The following is a 17,288-nucleotide window of genomic DNA, read 5'->3' on the forward strand; positions in this document are numbered from 1 at the left end:
CTGTACAGCTCCAGCTGGCCACTATGTAAATCAACCTCACACTTGTAGCAATCCTCCTGCCTCTGCCTCCCAAGAGCTGGGATTACAGGTGTGTACACAGGACTACAATTAATTTCTTAGACTGAGTATTCTGAGAGAAAAGGCAATGGAAGCAGGCATGTGACCCACGCATAAAGGCCAGGAGAGACTGTTTTGTCTGTGCTGGTGCCACAGCCTGATGACTTGCAGTATGGTACGTGTCCCTCTGTGCATGGACACAGCACCTCAATAAATCTCCAAAACAGAGCAAGAAAGGAGGAGACAGGGAGAGAACTAGGGAGGGAGGAAGAGGGGGTATGGAAGCCCCTGCCGGGCTGCAGAGCGAAACCCCTGGCTGCAGAAGTAATGGGAATGACTCTCCAAGACAGAGGTGAGGGCAGGCTGAGCTCTGGGTCAGTGCAGGAAAAACAGCCAGAGTTATCCAGGTCCAGACAAGCTCGAGCCCAGCAACCGAGAGCCAGGCTGGTGGATCCAGCCCCTTCTCAAAAGATTGGAGTAAGTAAGTTCCTTTCTAGGACACATTTACACAGACACCATTAAGACAATAATCTCAAACACATTCACCATTTGATAGTACCAAGTCTCCATTACTAAGAAATGTCACATTGGTTCTATTGCTTTAAGGACTGTGTCCTTGATTTGAAAGACTAAAAAACTCTTTTCAAATCTGGGATAAACGCTGAGTGCCAGGAGCATTAACAGATAGTTAGGCAAAAGGATGGGATTCCTCCTCCTCCTCCTCCTCTTCCTCCTCCTCCTCCTCCTCCTCCCCCTCCCCTAAATAATCCCTCTAAATGTCCCCAGTACTGTTGTTTTGCAGAGTAGTTCCTTGAGTCTGTGATCTTGCTGCCTGTAGCTCTCAAGCAGTAGGACTCTAGGGACTCACTTTACTGCCCACGTGTCAGACCTGGCTTCCTTTATCCTTCTATCTGAGAAGGTTTCACTTATACAGTATAGGTTTACCACACATTTCTGGCAATCCTCCTGCCTCATCCTCCCAAGTACTGGGATTAGAAGCATATACCAGCATGCCTGGCTTCATTTTTTCTCAACCAAGATTTCCTATTTGCACAAATATATTTATTTATGTCCACGAGCAAATGTTAGCTATGAAATTCTTCTATCTGGGCTAAGGATTTAGCTCAGGGGCAGAATATTTGCGTAGCATGCATCAGGTCCTAAGTTAAAGTGCCCAGTTCTATAAAACACTAGTGTGCGTGTGTGAGTGTATACAAACAGACACACACACAGAGGAGGTGAAGGTGCAACTCAGGGCTTTGTGCTTGCCTAAGTCCAGCCTCCAAATATAACTGATTCTGTAGTTGCAAGGAGAGCACAGCATACATACACTTTATTTTTTTCTTCCTTAGAGATGGGTTTCAGGTTACTCAGAATGGTCTCAGGTGATCTTTTTGCCTCAGTCTTCTAATGGGAGCTGAACCGTCACACCCAGATAAGAACCTACAGTCTGTAAGTACTACAATCGACTCTATTAAACCCTACACTTCAAGAAATAGTTTTCCAGTTCAGTGAGCTGGCTCACATCTATAGTTCCAGCATCTGGGAGGCTAAAGCAGGGAGCTTGTCCTGAGTTTGAGGCCAGCCTGGGCTACACTAAGCACTACTGTCCCAACATACAAGACAATGGAAACCAGGAAGCATTTCCCCACAGCACTGCTGTCATTCAGTCAGTGTTTAAACACATTCAATTATATTTATTCATTATGAAGAGTGGCAGAAAATCTAGGCCGAGCACACACCTCACAGTTAGTGATAAGAAACCAGGAGAGCTGGCCTGCCTACGCTCACACTCCATGCAGTGGTGTGTGAGCCCATCATGGAGCCGCAGAGACAAGATGGAGAGGCTTGCCCCTTAGTGAGGACTGCAGAGGAAGCCCTCTTCATGTGCCCTGCAGGGTGAGCTTGAAGAAGGACAGCCTAAGGCAGGTGAGGTAGGCAGGGTTGAGAAAAGTCTAGAAACTCTGAGATTCTGATCCATCCTTGAGATCAAACCATCCATGCCTGATTGCACTGTAGGCTGCACGCGTGGCCTTGGGAACAGACCTCAGTGAGTATTTGCCTACATTAGTAACATAAGGGATCCTCTGGGACCAAAACCCACAAAGGCAACACCAGGGTAGGAAAAAGAGTCCTCCGCATCATCGACCAACACAGTTAAATCCAGGCTCCCAACTGGCTATGTGGTTTCAAAGGGAATTACTCCAGCCCTCCTCAGGAACTTACCGAACTGGAATTTTCTTGCAATTCAGAGTCCGTGGACAGAAGGCCCAACTCACTCAGATAAAGTGAGTGATTTGTATCCTGTAGAAGAAAAAGTCCTAATGAGCAACAAACACAGTAAGTAAAAATTATTTATTGCACTGTGGATATTATATACAATGTATAATCAAATACTTCATCACCCAGTCCTTAAGGTCCAAATGTCACTTAAGAAAGGTCAGACACATCCAAAGTAAGGGCTAAGTATATCGTTTTGTTAAAAAGAAAAAACAAATTTACACAGAAAACCCCTTCTTTTTTTGTTGTTTGTTTTTTGGTTTTTGGTTTTATTCTCAAGACAGGATTTATCTGTGTAGCCCTGGCTGTCCTGGAACTCACTCTGTAGACCAGGCTGGCCTCGAACTCAGAAATCCGCCTGCCTCTGCCTCCCAAGAGCTGGGACTAAAGGCGTGCGCCACCACTGCCCGACTACCCTCCATTCTTATTAGAACATTTCCCTCAAGTTCTTCCGAGGCAGGATGTCACAAAGCCCAGCATAGCCTTACATTCTCTTTATAGCCAAGGCTGACCTTGATTTATGATCATCCTGCCCCTGCTGCCCATGTGCTGGGATTGCAGGTATGAGCACCGTGCTCAGTTGGTTTTTAAAAGTGATTAGTAGTTGCTTGTCACTGTTGTTTTAAGTTTAATTTTATGTGTCTGTGTTCTGCTTGCACGTATGTTTTTGTTCTATGCATGTATCTGGTATTCAAGGAGGCCAGAAGAGAGCTTTGGATCCCTTGGAACTTGAGGTACAGACGGCAGGAGGCCTCCATGTGGCTGCTGGAAATCAAACTCAGGTCCTCTGGAAGAGCAGCCAGTGCTCCAAACCTCTGAGCCATCTGTCCAGCCAGTGGCTAATAATTTTAAAATTATCTAATGATTCAAGTCACAGAAACAGAAACAAAGAACAAAAGCTGGAGTAGCATAAAATTACTAATCTTTGTATACTTTCATCGTTTACGAAGTGATTTCACATGACTCATTTGCTATCCGTGTAAACTGGAGAAGTATTATTTTTACTCTTATTTGAAATACAGGAAAAGCGATGCTATGACAAGGGAGTGATGTGCCCTATCTAGAGCTAGTTAAGGGAGGGCAAATGCAGTGCTTCTGACTGAGAAGTCCATTCTCCTTCCATAAATAAGTCCAGAGGGGCTCCTCAGAGTGGTACTGAGGGTTAACTATTCAAACTTGCTGCTCAGGCCATCCTGACCTCAGGATTCCTGAACATGAGTCACATTCCTGACCCTCTATCTATGGGATCCTGCTTTTATTCAAGTGGGTCAGTGGGTCAGATATTCCCACCCATGTATAGATTCAGCACACACCAACAATTCTCACCTAACCACATTCAGTCTTCCAGTTTCAACAACCAAGACTTGAACCTCCACTTCCAGAGAAAGCCAGCAGCCTGTGCTACTCCATGAATGCTGCAGGAGGAACAGGTCTGGACAGGTGAGAAGATCTGCGTTATCTAGGTGAAGATGTCAGTGGGAGGCTGGACATGCAAGGCTGGAGACAGGGACAGACTCAGGCTGGTACTGTCACCACTGGACCAGGGCTCTGCAGATGGCTTCTAAAGCCCCAGTCCAGGAATCACCCCTCTGCTGAACAGCAAATGGAGGCAGAGACGCACCCCCAAGACTCAACACTGGTGGACTTGAGGCTCAGTGTGATGGCTATTCTTGGTTGTCAACTTGACTATATCTAGAATTAACTAAAACTTCCCCAAAAGCTGGACACCCCTGTGAGGGACTTTCTGTTTAACTGGATCAGATCATTTGAAGTGGGATGTGATCCACTTGTAATCAGAATCTTTGAGGTGGAAAGACGCACCTTTAATCTAGATCTTTTTTTTTTTTTTTAAATTTTATTTATAGCCAGTGGTGGTGCACACCTTTAATCCCAGCACTTGGGAGGCAGAGGCAGGTGGATTTCTGAGTTCGAGGCCAGCCTGGTCTACAGAGTGAGTTCCAGGACAGCCAGGGCTACACAGAGAAACCCTGTCTCGAAAAACCAAAAAAAAAAAAAAAAAAAAAAAAAAAAAAAAAAAAAAAAAAAAAAAAATTATTTATATGAGTACACTGTAGCCATCTTCAGACACACCAGAAGAAGGTACTGGGTTCCATTACAGATGGTTGTGAGCCACCATGTGGTTACTAGGAAGTGAACTCAGGACCTCTGGAAGGACAGCCAGTGCTCTAATAGCTGAGCCATCTCTCCAGCCCCCAATGTAGCTCTTTTGAGGTAGGAAGACTCTCCTCTAATCTAGCCACACCTGCTGGAAGTCTGTGTGAGTGAGTGTGTATGTGTGAGTGAATGTGTGTGTGTATGTATGTGTATGTATGTGTATGAGTGTGTGTATGTTTGTGTATGTGTGTGAGTGTATGTGTGTATGTTTGTATATGTGTGTGAGTGTATGTGTGTATGTTTGTATATGTGTGTGAGTGTATGTGTGTGTGTGTGTGTGTGTGTGTGTGTGTGTGTGTATGTACTCATTCTATAAGTTCTATTACTCTGTCTAGACAGCCTGGCACTATGCTCAGTGTTCTTTGCAGTTCAGTCTCCACCCACTGTTACAAAATGAAAAACTGATTATGACCTGAGCAGCAGTTTTGCCTAGTTTTATCAGATGAAGAAACTAAGGAGGCCGGAAGTAATCTGCCTAAGGACATGTGTTTAGTGACAGAAGAATGGTCTGAACTGGGGCTGCTGAGCACCAGAGGTCACCCTCTCCACAGCTAACATTACCTTGTCTCTAATAATGCAAGGCCTTAGGAGGCTGGCTCTGCAGTCATACTGTCGGCCTAAGTCATACTAGTGACAAGCTACGCAGACCGAGGAAAGTTATTTAATCTCTCCTTGCTCCAAGGCATGTATGTGTATGTATGTATGCATATATATGTATGTATACATAAAAATCAATATATATTATATTATATACTATATGTAGTTTTATTTTACTATATATACATATAGTTTTATTTTATACACTGATATATAATATATATTGATTGGCCTCAGTGGCAGAAGCAGCGCCTAACCTCACAGAGACTTGAAGCGCCAGGGTTAGAGGGATAGCCAGAGGAGACCCCAGCTACTCAAAAGAAAAGAGGAAGGAGGGGGGAAGATTGTGGGAGGGGCTGACCAGGATGGGGGCAGTGTGTAGGATGTAAAGTGAATAAGTAAAAAAATTAAAAATAAAATAAAAAGAAAGAAGAAAGGAAGAAAGGAAGGAAGGAAGGAAGGAAGGGTGGGAGGGAGGAAGGAAGGAAGGAAGTTAGTTGAGTTCTCAATAGCAAGGAGCTCCAGGGTTCTTAGTCAGTGGCGTGGGAATGGTGATGATAGTGACCTCACGGAGCTGTGAGGGAGGCAGCACCTAGCTCAGCCTCGGGCACATCTTAAATTCAACAAATATTAGTTACCACTAACAACTCTGAGCCCCTGTTTTTATTTTTGGTGTGTGGAGGGGGATTGCCATAGCATACACATGGAAGTCAGAGAACACCTGACAGGAGTGGCTTCTCTCCACTCACCATGGTTCAGGGATCAAACTCAGGCCATCAGGCTTGGGGCAAGCACCTGTACCCACTGAGCCTTCTAACCAGCACTGAGAGTCCTTTTAAAAGAGTCTTTCACTGTTTAAAAATTAGAAACCACAGACTTCTGAGCAGGATTATATTATCTCCAAAAATATAAACCGTATTTTATATTTTGTGAGTTTCATTATTCTGAAGGCGGTCACTGAATAAGTTAACCTGGAGCTGGGAAGAAACCCAGGCTGAAGGACTAAAGTCCTTGCAGATGGTTCCTGCAGCCTCCAGCCAGAGCAGAGCCCTAAAGCTGGGAAAAAACCCAGGCTGGAGGACTAAAGGCCTTTCAGATGGTTCCTGCAGCCTCCGGCCAGAGCATAACTCTGGTGGAGAGTGAACAGGGAGGAATCAGGAGTAGATGAGGAGGGGAGAAGTCTGAGGAGGAAGGAGAAAAGATGCTAAAAACCCATTTAGCCTAGCTAGGCATTGTGGTATATGTCTTTAATCCCAGCATACACGTAGCCTACTCAAGGCTAGCTTGCTCTACATGAGTTCTAGGACAGCCAGCCAGACTATATACACAGAAACCCCTTGTCTCAAAAACCAAACACAAACCAAACCAACAACAAAAACAAGACAAACAAAACAAAACAAAAACCATTTAGCCACTCATTGCAAAAATTCAGGCAAAACAAACAAACAAACAAACAAACACAAACCAAGAGAGGACAGAAACAAATCAAATCTGTTCCAGACACATCCTCAAGGTAGAATGGACCCCATTCCTCCACCAGCTTCCATTTCTTTATCCCCGAAATAGCATAATAATCGCATTACTCACTTTCCAGAATTAACAGATACAAGCTAGCAAATACTACCAAGCTAGAAACAGCAAGAGGGCTGGCAAGACGGCTCAGTGGTCAAAGCACCTGCTGCCGAGGCTGAGGTGCACCTAACCTTAACCCTAATCCTTATGACCCACGTGGTGGAAGGACAGAACCAACGTCGAGGGCACATAATAAACAAATGTGTAAAAGAGGAAGCAACAGTGTGTTTCCCAAGGTCTCTCTAGAATGGAACAGGAGGAGAGCGAGACGGACAGACTTTATCAGGGCTCAGGATTTAAGAGAGATGGCTCAGTGGTTAGAAGTACTTGCTGCTCTTGCAGAGGACCCAGATTCAGTAGCCAACACCCACACAGTGGCTCACAACCAGCTGTAATTCTAGTTCCAGGGGATATTATGCCCTCTTCTGGCTTTCAGGAGCACACAGGTGGTATATAGACATACATCCATGTAAGTAAACACACATCCACATAAAATAAAGTAAAAAAATAACAATAACCAAAAAAAAAAAAAAAAAAAAAAAAAAAAAAAACCAAACTGCCTAAAACTTCCAGAGGCCTTCTGCCTTAGTGTCTTAAGGCAGGCGCTCTTAAACCTTGTGCTTTGCAGACAATTCAAGAGGCCAGGGGACCCTGCAGACAAAGCTTGGGGCTCTGATGTTGACGGATGTGTGAGGCAGCATTAGCTTCCATTCCAAATGTAGTGCAGGCTCATCACCCACTGCTGTCCCGGATGGGAAAATGGCACAATCATGTGAGTTCCGACAGCTGGACATGGTGGTGCACCTTTAATCCCAGCACTCAGGAGGTAGACACAGGCAGATCTCTTGAGTTCAAGACTAGCCTGGTCTGCAGAGACAGTTCCAGGACAGCCAGGATTACACAGAACAACTCTGTCTCAAAAACAAACAAACAAACAAACAAAAACACCCCAAACCCAAAAACCAAAAACCAAAAAACCTCAGGAGTTCTGAGCCAGGCGTGGAGTCTCATGTCTACAACCCCAGCACTTGAAGGACTACAACAAGAGAGCTACAGTGTGTTGATGAGATTTCTGTCTCAAAAAAAAACTCAGAACCACTGGGGCTGGGGTGCTAGCTAGGTCAGTAGATTTCAAGCCCCCAAATCTACATTTAAAATGAAAAAGCTGGGGTGTGGTGCATACTTGTGATCTGTACACTGGGGAGACATACATGAGGACCCCTGAGGCTCTCTGGGTAGTCAGCCTACCCTGCTTCGTTGAGTTCCATGCCCATATGAGAGACTGTCGCAAAAGAGAGGGACAGACTGGGGAACAACACTTAAGGACATTCTCTGATTTCAAGCAGGTGCCACAGGCATGTGCTCTCTAACATGTACCCTTACACACATGAGTACACACACATTAGGGTAGAAGAGGCTCTGCCTGGGCCCTGGAAAGCCAGTCCACAGCCTGTTTACCCTCACACCTGCTGAATGGAAATCCAGCAGGGCTGAGTAGAGGAACTGGGGGCATTTTTGGCTTCTAGCCTCCCACTGCAGAGACACAGAGATGCTGACTCTTGTTTCTTTGTCCTCTAGTTAAGCAAGAACACAGCAGCTGCACACAATCACTCGGCCAGGGCCCAGAAGAGAACAGGAAAAAAACATACCTCTGATCCGTTGTGCTGTGGAAGTGTACTGTATGTGGTGCCTTTGTTATCGTGACCTTTCATGTGACTTTTGAGACTGTACTGAGTGCTAAATGTCTTCTCACAGCCGTTACTGGGGCAGAAGAAGGGTCTTTCGCCTGCAGGAATGAGGAAGAAGCAGTGTTAGTTTCATCATCAGGAAAGCTCTCCTCTTCTAAAAGCAGGAAGGTCTAAGCAAGGGACGGTGCTGACTTTCTCAGTCTTAAAACCCAGAGCTAGCCAGACAGTAGTGGCGCACACCTTTAATCCCAGCACTTGGGAGGCAGAGGCAGGTGGATTTCTGAGTTCAAGGCCAGCCTGGTCTACAGAGTGAGTTCCAGGACAGCCAGGGCTACACAGAGAAACCCTGTCTCAAAAAACAAAAACAACAAACAAAACAAAACAACAACAACAACAAAAAAAACCCAAAACCACCCAGAGCAAGGAAAGTGCAGCAGCAGCAGCAGGAGCCAGTATCTGGCTTCCTCAAGGCTGTTTCTAAAGGGTATGCCTGGTTTCATGGCTTAAGGCTGAATTTCATGACTCAGTCAATCATGGAAAACACAGGATTGTAGGTGAAGATCCCCGCTGCCTGTGCTCACTGGCTCTCCTAGTTTTATTGGTCTCAAGAGGAACCTGGATAAGGGGCTGCTGAAGGTTTAAAGGGAAAACAGAGATTGGGTCGGGCATGGTGGCTCACACCTTTAATCCTAGCACTGGGAAGGCAAAGACAGGTGGATCTCTTCAGGTCTAGGCTAACCTGGTCTACCAAAGTAGTTTCAGGAGAGCCAGGGCTACAGAGAAACCCTGTCTTGAAAAAAAAATCAAAGAAACAAACAAATAAAAAAATATAAAAGAAAGAGATAGAGAAAGAGGGAGAGAGGGAGAAGAAAACATGGAAGTCAGCCTAAACTTACCAGTGTGCGTACGGACGTGAGTTTTAAGGTGGTGGCTTGCTGCAAACGCTTTTCCACAGCCGTCATGATCACATCTAAACGAATTGTTTAAGCAAAGACAAACCAGAGTCAGCAGATAAGAGAACGTCATCTCGAACATCTTGAGCATGCAAGCTAGAGGAAATGTCTGAACACTAAGATCAGATTAGTCACAGTGGTTTTAGAGATGGGAATGAGAAGACTTGGAAAAAAACCAAAAAAACCAAAACACAGGAGGCAGCAAGATGGCTAGGCCAGGTAGAGGTGCTTGCCACCAAGCCTGATCTCCTAGGTTCGATCCCTGGAAAACCCGAAAACCCATGACAGGAGAGAAACGGCTCTAACAAGTTGTCATCTAACTGCTACAGATGTATTGTGACACAAATACGCACACTAAATAAATGCATGTAACAGACAAGGGACAGGAAAGGTAGCATATGTGACTGAACCAGCATATGGAGCTGAGAGTCCAGGACAGGAATCTTCTGGCCTGTAGGTAAGGCAAATCATACAGAGCATCCCAATGATAAAGATCTGACTAGTCGCTGAGCAGAACTGTGCTGACAGTGACAGCCTATGTGAAAAACCACTGCCTCTGAATTACAATGGACATCCAGGCTGGGTAGTGAGAGCTGGACCTGTAGTCATGTATCCACAGCCCTAGCAACCAAGAGGGTGCTGAGCCAGGAGGCGACTCACAAGTTCACAGATAGCCTGGCCTGGGCTACACTACAAATGAACCTTGCCTCAAAACAGAAAAAAAAGTGAGCAGGGGAAGACAGCAGAAGGACATGAACCCAGTGAGCGCACTGGTGTGCTGTAGCTGTAATCCACAGCAGGTGGCTAGCTCCCTCCCCATCCAGGAAAGGCCTCACATCTCAGGCAGCCTTTCAACTCACTCTGCAGCTAGGATTATAGGCATGCACCCTATACCTGGCTTATGAGGTGCTAAAGCTTAAGGTAAGGGTGTTGTGAATGTTGGGTGAGCTACACTCCTAGCCCCTGAATACTTCTTTAATAATCAAAGCCAGAGACAATCTTCGCCTCAGGACTGATGTGATGCACTCATCGTGTGCTTCCTTTGAGGCATCTCTGACTTCCAATTTTATTTCATCTCTGTGTACATTCCAGGAGAGGTTGCGTGTGTGCACGCATGCATGCGTGTGTTTGTTGCTTGAGACAGGGTCTCACTATGTAGCCCTGGCTGGTCTGGGACTCACAGATCTGCCTGCTTCTGTGTCCCCAGTGCTAAGATCAGAGGTGTTGTACAACCATGCCAGATGTGTGCTGTTTTTTTTTTTTTTTTATCTGCTTTCTCAAGGGCAGGGTTTGTATAGTTCTGAACATTGCTTTAGTTCTCAAACAGCAAGAACTTAAATATGTGACCAATAGATTTTCTTATATACCCTACTGCTTTAAAGAGAAAGTTTCTTAAAGCCTTTTGATTTTACTCACATATAAGCATCACTGTATCTATCTAGGTCTCCTCTAATATTTAAGAGAAAACTATTTTAATCATCACAAAATTAAATGCATGTGTATATAGAAACGAGTCCCCTAGCAACCTGATTGGGGGAGGGGGTTGCTTAAGCATCTGTAGAGTAACTGGTCTCTAACCTCTTGTTCTTAAAGGGGCCAAGACTCAGAAACATATCTGTAATTTAAAACCCCATTTCACTTAATTTCATTTACGGTGTCTAAGAGCTAGCTGCTCCCGAAGACTTTTCAACTCCTCTAAGTGTGCTAAGGAGGGCGAATGGCTTCCAAATGGAAGGGTGGCGTGCTTGATGCTGTACCCCATTAGAATTCAGGGACATTGTTTATGGGATATCTTCAGCAATACTTACAATCCAGTTATGTAGAGCTTTACAGACTGATTACCCCATAAAAATGTCATATAACCATCAGAGGCTGAAGACTTACTGAGTGCCTGTAACCAGCCACCTCATGCTTTCTGTAGTCAAGAACTAGCCATAATCCTCAGAGCTTAGCTTTATAGAAAGTAGATTTATAAATCTACTTAATAGAAGTCGATTTGTCTCCATGGAGGTTGGGTCTGGGGAGATGAACATTTACTGCCCTCGTAGAGAACCTGAGTTCAGCTCCAGAAGATCTGATGTTCTCTTCTGGCCTTGGGAGTATCAGTACCCAGAAGACATGTACTCACACAGATATATACTTATAAAAATAAAATGTAAAAAATATGGATTTTGACATAGCTATACAAAAAGCATGTGGTCCTGTATGTGCGCAAAACATGAGATATCAACAGCAGCAGCAAATATGTAGAAGTGGAGCGTGCAGACCCCTGGGCTAAGAGTGGATCATGCAGACCCCTGGGCTAAGAGTGGAGCATGCAGACCCCTGGGCTAAGAGTGGAGTGTGCAGACCCCCGAGCTAAGAATGGAGCATGCAGACCCCTGGGCTAAGTCTCCCACCCTCACCTTCCCTCATAAGCATGCTCAGAAACAATTCAATCCTCTGTCCTTAGTAGGCGTTCCCTTCTTGATGCTCAAGAAGAGTGCCTTGAGGCACTCTGACTGACAGCATGAGACACTGTCTATAACTTTGTGGCTCTTTCCCATTTAACTAAGGATGTTTTGTTTGGTTTAGGGGGAAGGATGTTGACATAGAATCTTACTCTGTAGCCCAGGCTACATGCCCAGCCCTTGACTCGGGATCTCAGTACTTCCCTAGTACAAAGAAAAGTCAGCTTCAACCAACACCTTTCTAAGAATACAGAACAAAATGAGGCAGAATGGCCATAACCCAGGGAAGGGTGCTCAAGTCTGCCTGCACTCCTCCGACTCGCAGCAGTTGGTCAGAGCTCCCCTGTGGCAAGGAAACAGGTAAAGGAGTTTTCTTCCTACAGTGAAAACTTCCTAGAGCCTACCAAGATCCCCAGCGGAGACCTGCCGGGTGACAGACAGAAAGCAGCCAGACCTACCGAAATGGCTTTTCTCCTGTATGGGTTCGAATGTGCTTCCGCAGATCACTGAGTGTGGTGAAGTATTTGCTGCAGCCTTGAGATTCACAGTTAAACGTTTTCCCTGTGTGAAGCCTCTGATGTGCTTTCAACCTGCAAAATGTCCCAGAGAAATGCTCCTTACAGAATGTAGCACAGAGCCTCCCAGTGTCCGCCTATCACAGTAGGATCAGGTGCACCAGAATGCTGTATCAGAGCACATTAGCATCCGAAACTCACTCAAAGAGAAATGAAAATGAACAGTAACCAGAGACAGACTCCTTTGGGCTAAAGTCCTGGCCCTGAACTACTAGCCAGGACCGTATACCTATTTCTGTTTACTTAGCAGCTGTTCTTGGGACCAACATTTAGAATTATGCCTTTGCATAGTGTACGCATCAAGGTTAGCCGTTGTTATTAGGCTTGCCAAGCATTAACCAGGCCTAAATCTGCTTGGCTTCCAGCACCAAACAAGAGCAGGAACTTTTTGAATGGTATGGTCTTAGCTACTGTTATTTTGCTATTTTGTGCCTAATATTAAAGATTTGTATAAGTCTCCTGACACAAATGTGAAAAAAGACATAGCCATCGAATGGGCACCTTCCCACCCCCCTCGGATAGAAGGTTATCTCAGAGGTTTGTGCCAACCTAACCTTGTGCCAATGGAAAGACTACTCTACCCCAACCACTAAAATCCCAAGGGCATGATGTCACTCCTCGAGATGCAAATTTACATATCTGTGCCAACACTTCCACCCAACCCATGGTACGATGTCCTTAAGTAGTAAGTACTGACTGCATTTTAAGCAGGTGAGTATAGCTATGCTCTTCAAAGTTCCAAAAGCTGCCATATGCATGGAGAGAGTTGTACAGCTCAGAGCCGGGAGGCTTGGCAGGGCCTCGGGGAGGCTGACCTGTACAGTGTGAACAGAGAGGCTGACCTATACAGTGTGTATGGGGAGGCTGACCTGTACAGTGTGAACAGAGAGGCTGACCTGTACAGTGTGAACAGAGAGGCTGACCTGTACAGTGTGTTGAACGCCTTCTCACACCCCTGCACGTCACACTCAAATGGCTTCTCCTTTGTGTGCACTCGCACATGGATCCTGAGGCTGTAGGAGGTGAGGAAGGCCTTGCCACAGCCCTCCTGATTACAGACGAAGGTGTACTCTCCTCGGTGAGTCTTCTGGTGGGTGCGGAGGTTGCCTGCTGTGCTGTAGGTGCGAGGGCATCCCTCAAAGGTGCACTGGTACCGCTTTACCTGACAGAGGACAGGGGATACCTCATCAGTAGGGAAAAACAACTGCCCAGGGTCTCACCTCTTCATCCTGGGACAGGGTCTCATGAAGCACAAGCTGACAGCAAGCCTGTAGCCCTTAACCTTCTGATCCTCCCGTCTCCACCTTCTGAGTGCTTACTTGCATGTATCGCCACAGCTAGGTTTTTATGCAGTGCTGATGAGTGAACTCTGGCAATCACTTGACTGACTGAGCTACAACCCCAGCCCTAAGTCTATCTTTATAAAAGCTGTTGTAAGCAGCTGGAGGCATGGCAGTTAAGAGCACACACTATTTTGCCGAGGACCCAAGTTCCATTCTCTGAATCCAATCAGGCAGCTCACAACTGCCTATAACTCCAGCTCCAGGGTGATCTTCCATCTCTGGACTCCATAGGCACCTGCACTTGCCTGCATATATTCACACACAGTAACTAAAAATAATAAAAATGAATTTTAAAAATAAAATAAGAACTGTTGTAAGAATTAGGAATAATTTTCCAGGTAGTGGTAATGCACACCAGCTCTCAGAAGGCAGAGACAGGTGGATCTCTGTGAATTCGAGGCCAGCCTGGTCTACAGAGGGAGTTCCAGGACAGCCAGGGCTAGACAAAACCCACCATCTTGACCCACCATCACCACCACAAAAAGAAAGAAAGAAAGAAAGAAAGAAAGAAAGGAAGGAAGGAAGGAAGGAAGGAAGAAAGAAAGAAAGAAAGAAAGGGAGGAAGGGAGGAAGGAGGGAGGAAAGGAAGAAAGAAGGAATGAAGGAAGGAAAGGCAGACAGACAGGCAGACATGATGAGAACCCTGGGTTTGCTCTTGGCACAGAGATAACAAAATAAAGCCTGGCTGGAGGGACAAAGCCTCAAGGAAGAGATGGCCACTCTGTCTCAGAAAGGATGGGTGATCAAAGAATGGGTGATGGTAAGGGTGAACAGTTTCCTTTCAAGTGTCAAAGAGACATATTTTGGTTTTTATGGTCCCTGTCACTACACGAGCCTTGACCTCCATGTTAAAGTAGTCACAGGCAAATGACCAAACACTGCCATGTCCCCAAAATATGAATGTCCATAAACAGACACTGAAGTTTGAATTTCATATAATTTTCATGTCATAAAATGTTATTTTGATTTTTAAAAAAGAAATACAAATGCAAGAACTGGGCCGAGGTACAGCTCAGTGGGTAGAGAGTGCTTTCCCAACATGCAGGAAGCCCTGGGTTCTATCCTCAATAAGACATACATAAACTGGGTGTGTCAACAATCTTGGCACTTCAGATCAAAAGTTCAAGGTTGGCCAGGCGTGGTTACACACACCCTAAACCCAGTGCTTGGGAAGCAGAAGCAGATGGTTTCTAGTTTGATGTCAGTCTGGTTAAGAGTTCTAGGCCAGTCAGAGCTACACAGTGAGATCCCACCTCAAAAATAAAGTAAGAAATCCAAGGTCATTCCGTCATCATAACTACACAGGAAGTTTGAAACCAGTCTGGGTTACCCGAAAGCTTTTCTTTAACAATGTACAGTCAGAGGCCTGAGTTGAGGCTCAGTGTTTGTCTAGCATGCTTGAGGGTCCAATCCTTACAGAAAACAACAAATAAAAACCACTCTCAGGAGTGGAACAGATTCTCCATGGTTAAGAGCATGTACTGTTCTTGCAGAGGACCTGTGGCCAGGTCCTGGCACTCCTGGACTCATACACATACACGGAAGAAATTAAAAATTAGCCAAGCATGGTGGTGCACACATTTGATTCCAGCATTTGGGAGGCAAAGGCAGTGGACCTCTGAGTTAGAGGCCAACCTGGTCTACAGAGTGAGTTCTAGGACAGCCAAGGCTACACAGAGAAACCCTGTCTTGAACCGCCCCCTTACCATGAACCAAACAAACAACTCAACAACCCTTCCCCTCAAACAGCATTCTTACTTAGCTCTAATGCAGTGGTTCTCAACCTTCCTAACGCTGCGACCCTTTAATCCAGTTCCTCATGCGGTGGTGACCCCCAGCCATAACATTATTTTCACTGCTACTTCATAACTGTAATTATGCTTCTTTATGAGTCATAATGTAAGTATCTGTGTTTCCGATAGCTTTCAGGAACCCCTGTGAAAGAGCTGGCCCACCCCCAAAGGGGTCGAGGTCCACAGGCTGAGACCACTGCTCTAGTGCTACATACAGGAAAACAAACTGGGTTTAAACGGGATTGAGCCTGTCAGCTAGTTGGCTAGATAGGGATGGGAGGGGCCTTGACTCCTCCTCCTACCCCACCCCTTCTCCTCCTCTCCTCTCTCCAACTCCTAGCAGGACCTTACACAAGTGCTTGCTCATGTATTCATGGTGAGCCTCTCACGGCCACACAGGTCACACTCTATATTCCCTGAACTCAGTCAATCAGACATATGTCTTGGTGCCTAGTTTTGAAGTCACTGACAGAACAATTCTAAAACAATGCCTGACATGGCCTCTCCCCAGATAGAGTCCCAGTGTCTAGGCAGGATAGTTAGGGTATTCCCAGGGCCTTCCTACACTTTCTGTCTGTTACATGACTCAGAACGTCCAGCCTAGAGTTACTCGCCACAGCACGCTGGTCCTCAGTGAGTCTCAGTTCCCACCTCCTTGCATGTGTTCTTTCCCTTCACCGAAAAGGTCTAGTTCCTTTCCTGGCTTCCGAGACTCTTGCTTTAATTCAAGTCTTCAGACCTCCCAGGTCCTCCATAACCTTTCCGTGTCCACACAACAGTGCCCTTCTCTAAAAGCCAGTATTATGTACCTTTGCCACACACCTGACACCTCACTTACACTAGTAATTATCCTCTCATGAATATGTACTAACTTTACCAACAGAAACTGTAAAACCATCCCTGAAGGGTAAGGACAGGGACTGTCTCCATCATAAGGTCCATCACAGTGGTGAGAGATAAGAGCAGAATGTCACTCTTTGGTTGCCACAGCAGCTGCCACTGCTGTAAGAGATGGCAGTAGGCAATGGAATGCCCCCTCTCACTCCCTGCCCTGCTCCTCCACTGGCTGTTCCCCCCTCAAGGGCCTCTCCCTGACTGGTCCTGAGCCCCAGATCCCAGTGTGACAGACAGGCCTGCTTACTCTAGGCCCTCACAGCTCCCTGGGCAACCAGCCCTCTGAGTCTGGGGGATCTGCATTCATGGATTTAGCCAACTATGGACTAAAAATATTTACAATAAAAAAAGTGCCCGTGCTGAATGTGTACAGAACTGCCTATTAATCCCTAAACGACGTCTAAAGCGTCTACGTTGTATTAATAAATCCGTTGTGAGGACACAGGAGGCCAGCAGCGAGATGGCTCAGTGATAGATGCTGTCAAGTCAATCACTAGGACACATGTAAAAGTGGAAGAAAACAAACCCACAAAGTTGACCTCTGACCACCACATGTGCTTACACACAAATAAATGTTTTAAATATTTAAAGTATATACGAGAATGTACACAGGCTCCATGCAAACACTGCACGCCCTTAACATAAGAAGTAGTGTTTCCAGAAGTAATCCCCGGCAAAGAGACACTACCTTTTCTTTAAAATACAAGCTACAATTAAGATGAAATAATTTTCATCATATTTACTGAATTAAATGAATGAATGACTGCTTCTCATCTAAACTTAAATTGCATGACAGCAGGGACTGTAGCTATCTTGTTCACTGACAACCTCAGAGACTAGCCTTGTGTAAAAGTGGCACTCACTCCATTTATATTTTGAATGAATGAATGAAACAAACCCAGCAAGTCTTA

General features: G+C 45.5%; 1 protein-coding gene across 1 annotated transcript in view; it reads right to left on the bottom strand.

The window, feature by feature from the left end:
* Mtf1 (metal regulatory transcription factor 1) overlaps positions 1–17,288 on the bottom strand; it is a 45,937-nt gene that overhangs the window by 14,979 nt on the left and 13,670 nt on the right. Inside the window, 5 exon segments of the mRNA XM_034501990.2 lie at positions 2,284–2,361; positions 8,331–8,467; positions 9,266–9,339; positions 12,231–12,362; positions 13,271–13,509. Of these exon segments, the coding sequence (XP_034357881.2) occupies positions 2,284–2,361; positions 8,331–8,467; positions 9,266–9,339; positions 12,231–12,362; positions 13,271–13,509 (660 nt within the window).

This window comes from Arvicanthis niloticus, chromosome 5 (genome assembly GCF_011762505.2).
Source record: "Arvicanthis niloticus isolate mArvNil1 chromosome 5, mArvNil1.pat.X, whole genome shotgun sequence".
Lineage (NCBI taxonomy): Eukaryota > Metazoa > Chordata > Mammalia > Rodentia > Muridae > Arvicanthis > Arvicanthis niloticus.